The 8,120-nt window shown below is 40.2% G+C and overlaps 2 protein-coding genes across 4 annotated transcripts; one reads left to right on the top strand and one right to left on the bottom strand.

The window, feature by feature from the left end:
* Positions 1-11: 11 nt before the first annotated feature.
* Positions 12-8,076, top strand: LOC144067159 (uncharacterized). 3 transcript variants are annotated; one of them, XM_077590708.1, is made up of 14 exons: positions 12-396; positions 1,277-1,402; positions 1,497-1,613; positions 1,673-1,729; positions 1,807-1,980; positions 2,066-2,179; positions 2,246-2,316; positions 3,189-3,652; positions 5,140-5,276; positions 6,386-7,228; positions 7,328-7,419; positions 7,503-7,610; positions 7,696-7,715; positions 7,993-8,076. In XM_077590708.1, exons 1-7 carry the CDS (start codon positions 328-330, stop codon positions 2,306-2,308), a joined length of 720 nt encoding a protein of 239 aa, XP_077446834.1. In that variant the 5' UTR covers positions 12-327; the 3' UTR covers positions 2,309-2,316; positions 3,189-3,652; positions 5,140-5,276; positions 6,386-7,228; positions 7,328-7,419; positions 7,503-7,610; positions 7,696-7,715; positions 7,993-8,076. The 3 variants fall into 3 exon arrangements, with proteins under 3 accessions (XP_077446834.1, XP_077446826.1, XP_077446818.1); XM_077590700.1 differs by having other exon boundaries at positions 7,142-7,228; positions 7,328-7,610; XM_077590692.1 differs by lacking the exon at positions 3,189-3,652 and having other exon boundaries at positions 7,328-7,610.
* Positions 3,073-4,738, bottom strand: LOC144093026 (uncharacterized). The gene is made up of 3 exons (XM_077626278.1): positions 4,733-4,738; positions 4,520-4,641; positions 3,073-4,316 (listed from the first exon to the last, which is right to left on the bottom strand). Exons 1-3 carry the CDS (start codon positions 4,736-4,738, stop codon positions 3,248-3,250), a joined length of 1,197 nt encoding a protein of 398 aa, XP_077482404.1. The 3' UTR covers positions 3,073-3,247.
* Positions 8,077-8,120: the final 44 nt, after the last annotated feature.

The raw sequence follows: 8,120 nt of genomic DNA on the forward strand, positions 1-8,120 counted from the left end.
TGAATTTAGATTTAAGGAATTTAATACCATTTTTTAAATTTAAATGTACTTTTATTTATTGATTTTTAATATGTTCATGATGTTGTTTATTTCTGGATTTTATGACTAGCTGTATTTGATATATATTCAGTTTTGTTTTTTTAATCAAGACAATAATTTAAGTCCTTATCAGTTCGTCTATGTATCCACACTTTGTCTGCCATTGACAGCGATAGACGTCCAATCCCATAGCGTTGATTGGCTGATACTATCAGGCATGAAAGAGTTAAACCAGGAAACCGGAAGTGTTGAATCGCATTTCCTGCCTCTGAAGAATAACATTTCTGGATGAAACGTAAAAGAAGAGGACAAGACTTGTTTTGTGTAACCAAGCTCCGGAAAACAAACAAAAAAGAGGTTTGTCACGAGTAATTTTTATTTGTTATTGTTGTTTATTTTGGTTTATGCATCGTTATGCGATTTGCAAAACGTTTGAAAAACGGAACGTGTTTTGTTTGTATTGCGCAACAACTCCCCCTAATGAAAAACACGTGTTCATACTTTTTGCGAGAAGTTATAAATACATACTAGAAGTGCACAGGAATTTTGCTTTTCCGTTGTTACTCATTAAACGTCCAATCTATTTGCGGTATAAAAAAAGGCCCCAATGTTAAAGGATTGGACGTGTACTGGCGACAATTTCTTTTAAAAACAAGGATGAAAAGAGCCATATGGTGGACATTCATATCGTCAGGTGAAATATTATTTTCCATAAGTTTTGATGCGATTTTCGTTGAAAATTGCCAAAATAGTTTTTTTTATTCTGGTGAGTAGATATAGCACGAAACATTTGAAATAAAATATTTAACACATTTTTAATCTATTAAAAAAAGAATATTTGATGATGTTTTGCCTGTTTTTTTCTGTTATGTCAACTGTAAAAATTAAAATAAATTCACAACTTATTATTAGCAATCAACCCTTTCACGAAAGTCGACACCTGGTCTATTATAAGGGATCTTCAGCCTCCATAAATGATTTGTTGATTTTTTTTTTTTCACAAAACATCAACACTTCTCGTTAAAAAAAAAAGCCTGTGTAGTCAAGCTTTTATTTGTTTAAAAAAAATTGATTTTTCACTATTCTCAAAATAGTTGCCAGTTTATTTGATCATCAATTAATAGTCGTCAATTTTATTGATTTAGTACTTTGAAGAAAAGCAAAACTACAATGTGGCCGAAGTTGAGTTTGACACCGCTGACAAAGACGTGACCCGCCGCGTCTATTCTTTGCCCAGAACATGTCAGTGGAGCTCTTACCTGCGAGACAACCAGGTGAGAACAACGCTCCTCTCCGAGACACCACCGTGGGAGGAGCTAAACCTCTCCATCGCTTCATCAATGGGGAGCCCCAGGTCGTGGGGGTGAGACATCACTTTTTCTAGTCTTGGCACCGTGTGAGCAGTAAAAGCATGGCACGATTGTCCTTTTTTTTGTGAAGTTCAACTCCACTTACAGATCATTGTGCTTATCTTGGGAATATCATTCATCATTACCGCCATCGTTGTGGAGAGAGAAAGTATGCATCCTGAGATGTGGACAGCCATCCAACCGGGATATGTGATAGGAGCCATGGTGAGTCCATAAAATGAAGCAAATAATACATTTCTAAGTTTGCTTTCTTGGTCTTGCAGTTTGTCGTATGTGGGATTGTGTATATTATAACGGAACATAACCCAACCAAAAAAACGGTGAGTATATTCTGCCGTATTTTAAAGACACATTTAGACGTAGAGAAATAAATCATTTAGTCCTTTTTCACTTGTAGGTGACTATATCTTTGGCTCTGAGCATCGTGGCCATACTCTGCTCCATTTGGACCGCCATTATGGTCATCCCACACATTGAACGCTTGGGTTACGACAGAATATACGACACGTTCGAAGACGAAAACACGACGTTCATGGACTATCATACCAGATATTCGCTGTCACCGGCTGCTGTAAATACGTACACGCTCGATGAACACTTTGGTCGTGAGTTTATAAAAATAAAATAAAAACATGTACATACGTGTCTATTTTCAGGTAGTTGAGCAGGTTTTGGACATGGTCTTTATGTTCTATGTTTTTGTTGGTACCGTTCTTTTTATCGTGATGTCAACATTGGCAACGGCCGCCCTGCGTTCCAGTCGGACCAAGGTACCAAATTGGGGAATTTGAAATGGAATTTGGACTAAATATTTTATTTTATTTTTTTTTCCTCAGGCCATTGTAGTGATGTCAACAACGTCCAATGCAACACCTGCTGAGCCACAAGATGAACAGTGAAGTAGTGGGTATGCAGACTTAAAATAGATTCATATTACGTAGTCCGTATTTCGTTCATTTAATCCATAAAATTACTCGGTTCTCTTGTGCATTTTAAACCGTTATTCATTCAGATACCAAAAATAAGGAGCCCAGTACTGTCATAAATGTTTTTTTTTTTTACTTTAAACGAGTTGCATTTGTTTTTTTCTTATTTCAGCTAAGCATCACCTGCATTACAGGTGTCATAAAACTGGGTGGGGATCATTGTAACTAATCGATGATCAAATGATTTGCCGACTGTTAAGCTGATTGATGAATTGTTTAGAGTCCTTGTTGACCCTAAAATGGTCGCAACGAGCTTCCGAATAGCAAATATCTTATTTGAATATTTTCGGTTACTTTACAGTATAAATATTCACTTTTAAAGATAGGATATTTTCTTTTAAATAATTGTCTTTTTTTCAAAGGATTATATTCGTTTAAATGATTCTGGGGGTTTTTCAAAGGATTATGATAACAGTATTTTTTTTAACAGCAATCATTCATATATTTTTCTTTTTTTTAAATTAGAACTAAAAAAATCAGTACTGGTATTCACTTTTTTAAATTTACTCATTTTAGGTTTTGTTTTTATTTGTTTACATTAGTTTTTTTAAAAACCAAAGCAGTGCAACAGAAATGATTGACTTTTTTTTATTTATTTAAAAAGTATTCTGATTCCTGCGGTCCTCAATGGAAAATTGAGAACTACAAAACCCGATTGTTTTTTTTTTAATTTGAGCTAGAAACATGAAGATGACAGACATGATTAACTTTCACACTCCTCACATGTTGTAGGGCACCAAATCTTGGCCCATAATAATTTTCACTTAACTCATTTTCAAATTGTTCCACATAGAAAGCTATCCAGAGCTCCTGCATTGAACAAAGCGGCACCAGAATCCTTTTTGTCAGCGTTCATAAGCAGTACCGCTTGGCCGAGTCGCCGCAGCGCTGGTGAATACGCATGTGCTCTGTCACGCGGTATTGTCGGGAAAAGCTCATGGGGCAGCGGGGGCAGGGAAAGGGCCTGACCCCCAGATGAGAGCGCATGTGGCGGTTCAAAGTGCCACGTTGGCGGAAAGCGCGCGGGCACAGGGAGCACTTGAACGGCGCCAGCGTGGACGCCGAACTGTGCGCGGTGGAATCCACATGGGCTTTCGGACAAGACAAAGGAGGGCCCGCTGCTCTTTCTCGTTCCGACCTCCCGTCCGGGAGACGAGAGGTTGCCAACCGGCCGCCTTCCCGTTCGTCGCCGGAACGGTCCGACGGACTCGAGACGACGAGATCGTCATCGGCACGAAGCGGGTGGTCAACGCGAAGGTGCGTATGAAGTACTTTGACACACTCGTGCTGTTTTGTTAACACGGCGGGTCCTCGGTGGTCTTCCAAGTGGGCCGTTGGATATTTTCTTGCATAGGAGCCCTCCGGGAGAAATATCTCGGCGGGATCCAGACCTAAACTTTCTTCACGTGTCGACTCATCAGAACTACGCTTGTTCGCGGAAGGCTCCTCCTCCATGGCAGCCGCTCGAAGATTCCGGGGCGACGTGATGACTTCGCTGCCGTGACGTATGACCGGTACCGGAGCACAGATCTCGCTGGTGGAATACCTGGAACCTCGGTCCAAATGGGTCGTATTGAAGAGGGCGTCTTTTCCTGGGATTTTCCTCGAAAACGCATCGGCGAGCGTTACACGGCCATCCGAGTCCCGGATCGTGTCATTTGCTGGGTTGGCATCGTTCATTTCCTTTGGCGGAGACATGGCGAGAACATCCCGCAGCTGCTCCATCTCCAAGAGGCAGGCGGCGGCCAGAAGGTTTTTGTACTGTTGCCCACTCCGAGCAGAAGGTACCGCTCCCGTGTAGATGAAGTCCAACACGAGCTCCAGGACAGAGTCGGCCAGACACGGAGCAAGGAGATCCACTAGAGAACCCGTTGAGGAGAGGATAGCGGCCAGAACTGGACTGGAAGCTGCCAGAACGCACCTGGTGGAGATAAGAGCGAAGATCAGGAAAAGCTGGCATTTATTGGAAGACCCGATCTTACAGTTGGCAAATGTAGTGGGAGGGTGCTCCTTGGCCAGAGAATGAAGACTTGAAATTTTAAGATCGACCATCTTCATCATCATTATTATTATTTGTAGTGTAGTATTCAGAATTTGTGTTTTAAGTTCCCAAGTAGGTCTTACTTGTGTGCTGGGTATAAGCGAGCCGGGTCCTGTCTCTGCCTGAGCACACAGTCGCACAAGTGATCTCGTTCCCGTTGGTGGTTCAAACTCGCAAGTAGTGACACTGCGTGGCCTCCCGCTGTCTTCGTACAAACGGGAGAGAAAACATCGCCAGATTGCAACTTTTTTCTAGTGAGTTAGTTCAAATGAAATGGTGTGAAAGTGCTCTCTTACCTCCATGTTGAGATTCCCACCACCACGCTGAATTTGAAGGAAGGCAAGAACCATGGTGGAGGATATATCCTCTGTGTAGTACTCTGGACGCACACGCTCCCCTCTGGAAACGGATCACATGCTTTTAGCGACGGAACCTCGGCATGACGTGAAGGAACAGCTGCTTATAGGGAGAGCTAGCTTGTGACGTGGCCCTTTCCATCGCCCTTTATGGTGGCTCCACAAAGACCAGCCCACCGAGAACCAAAAAGAGTTCTAGCAAACAGAGCGTGGCGTGTTAAGGACGAGGCCTTTGATGATCTTTTTCTGTCCTGTGGCGTAGAAGAAAAGTGAGAGCAATGAACTGTACAAAACGGTGTGAACTGACACGAATTTGAAAGGTTCATTTTGGTTTGTTGTATTTCTAGAATGCAAGGGCGCCGCCCACCACGCTGACGCTGTGTTGACAAGTCCAAATCAAGTCTTCTCTCCACCCCAGAACACCACGTGCAAGTCACACCTCTCAGTTGTTGGCCATCTACTATTTCCAACATACAGTGGAACCGTGAGTAGATTTCTCCTGGCGTGAAACCAGAGCAAATGTGACTGGGCATAGTGAGCCATTTAAACCAGTGGCCTCAAACTCTAGTTTGGTTTGCGGGGCGCACGTCACGCTGGTTGATTGAGCTCAGCGCCCCATTTATTAGATTTGGTGGGTGCTGTAGCTGTTATGTATGTATGTATGTATGTTTCATGTATGAAGTTTACAGATTTACAGGACAGGCGAACACTTTCTTCATTACACATTTAAAATCACTCTCCTTAGTTTGTAAGGTGCACGCAGGGATTACATTTAGATTTTATATGCGTATGTGTAAGTGGTTTAAAAATTCCTTTCTTTAAAAGTCTCATTTAATCTTAAAGTGCATGACTATGTTTTTCAGTACCAATTAAAGTTTTGTGCCTTTGTACAATCAGTGGGATCAGTTGCAATGCATATTTGTGAATGATAAAAGTCAATTGCACATTTGTCTAAGGAAATATGAGGTGTTTCATGAAATGTTTTGTAAAAGGATAGTTCATTCAATTTCAATATTTTCCTAGTGTTCTTGTGCTTCTTTACACCAAAACAAAGGAAAGACATGATATTTTGGTTATTTATAGCAGAGCATGGTATAATTTTAATGGTCCGGCGCACTTGACATCTCCCTAGACGGTTTGTGGCCCACGATGCGAAATGAGTTTGACACCCCTGGTATATAGTAAGGCTTTTTTTCTTTAAAAAACGACATAGTATAGTATTAAGGCTTTTTTTCTTAAAAAACGACATAGTATAGTAAGGCTTTTTTTCCTAAAAAACGACATAGTATAGTAAGGCTTTTTTCCTAAAAAAGGACATAGTATAGTAAGGTTTTTTTCCTAAAAAACGACATAGTGTATATAGTAAGCCTTTTTTTCTTTAAAAAAAACGACATAGTATAGTAAGGCTTTTTTTCTTAAAATACGACATAGTATATAGTAAGGCTTTTTAATTTGTAAAAAATGACCATGTATAGTAAGGCTTTTTTCTTTAAAAAATGACCATGTATAGTAAGGCTTTTTATTTTTTAAAAATGACCATGCAAAGTAAGGCTTTTTATATTAAAAAAAAAAAACGAACACACTCTTTTACAGCATCAAGACTACAAAAATGGCGACTATAGTACGTCATCTTCCAAACATGGTCATTGAGTCGGGAGGACAAATGACCTCCTATGGGCGTGGTTACGCCCATTGGTGACGCAAGTGCGTAAATTATGCACATGCGCAGCATCTCGCCCCTTGGTGTAGCCATTTCCATGCCGTCGGTCGAACGACTAGCACCCAAACGAGGTAAGCCCTAGACTAGAGCAATTTACTGGCCTATGTGCATTTTTAACACCCTACCGGGAGATTTTTTTAGGAATCAATTGAGCCAAAACGCCAACAAATCTGTTAGTTTATTGCCAGGTCGAACACACCGTCGACATTTGAAGTATGGGCTCCTTGGCATGTCACTAGCTAGCTTAGCATTAGCCTCACGACATTTGACTTCAAAAGTATTTTGTCCGTATTCTCTCCATTATTGAGTCGTGGGGGAAGACTTCATTTTATCAAACAAAGCCGAGATATCAACGGTCAGTTTGCCAGGTGAAGGTGTGTTGAATGTAATGATAGTTTTCACTGCGATTGCTAAACGCCCTTTTCCAATTTGTAATTCTGTTTTAAACAAAAATCATTGATACCCAAAAACTTTATCCTAGTTTTTAACATCAGTCTGTATATTGAATCGCTTTGTCTGGAAAGGGGAAATTAGCACCGAGCACTCACTAACTTATTTTCATTCTTTATCTTGATCATTTACTTTAAGATTTCTCTTTCCTGTAATAATTGTTTGCACTTCCCAAATAGCTTGGTTAAATCAAGATGAAGCTGTTCCCGTGTGTCCAGAACCATGCACACCCTTGAGGGGAGAGGAGACCGGGCCAAGGTATCAAGGTAATACTAATGACCAAAAAAAAACCCACCTAAACACATCTGTTGAATCTCCAGTCTCTGTATATGATAACTTTTGCTCTATTTTTTTGCATGCACCAGGTCCATGGTGATGTCCAGACCCTGGAGGACCAGGTGATCTTCCCAGGTTGCCCACTTGAAGATGATGCATCGTCTCTGAACTCTGCTCTGAGGTTAATACCGTATTTTCACGCCTATTTGGCGCATCGTTTCTTACGCCGCAGTGTCAGTAACGAGTGCTATTTCTGTATTTTAGACACACAAAGCACGCACTATTTCATCAGACGCATATGTATTTCATATGGATTAAGATCGAAATGCGATAGCGCTGGCTACTGGAAGCAGCTTATTTCCGGGTTATATTGTAATGTATCCAAGTCAAAACATTCCAATCTCACATTATTTTATTGACTAAAGTTGCAATTTACTAACCCCCTCTTATTTTATAGGTGATGTCCCGATCCCTAAGGTGAGGAGGATTTCTTTTTTTTTTCCCAATCAGAAATTTCAATAAAAGAGATTTGAGTGTCATTTGTCTTTGTTAAAACACTTGGAGAAAAAAGACCCAAGACCCTCAATGGTCTTTTTTTTCCTTTAATTTTTGGTGTTTATATTCTAAGTCTTTTTGCCCAATTTTTTTTTTTAACTAAGTGTTTACTTTACAAGGTTTTTTTTTGAATGTTTCCAGGGCTTTTGTAATGTATTTATTTTTAAAATCAAAGTGCAATAAATTTGTTTGTGTACAGGTGGAGAAGACTGGCCAATCAATACTTCAATGTGATAACTTCTAAATGTGAAAATGTATTTCTTTTAATAAATGTGTAAAATGACATGTTAGTTCCATTCTTTTACTAGTTATGAAGAAAGACATGTG

Source organism: Stigmatopora argus, chromosome 2 (genome assembly GCF_051989625.1).
Source record: "Stigmatopora argus isolate UIUO_Sarg chromosome 2, RoL_Sarg_1.0, whole genome shotgun sequence".
NCBI lineage: Eukaryota > Metazoa > Chordata > Actinopteri > Syngnathiformes > Syngnathidae > Stigmatopora > Stigmatopora argus.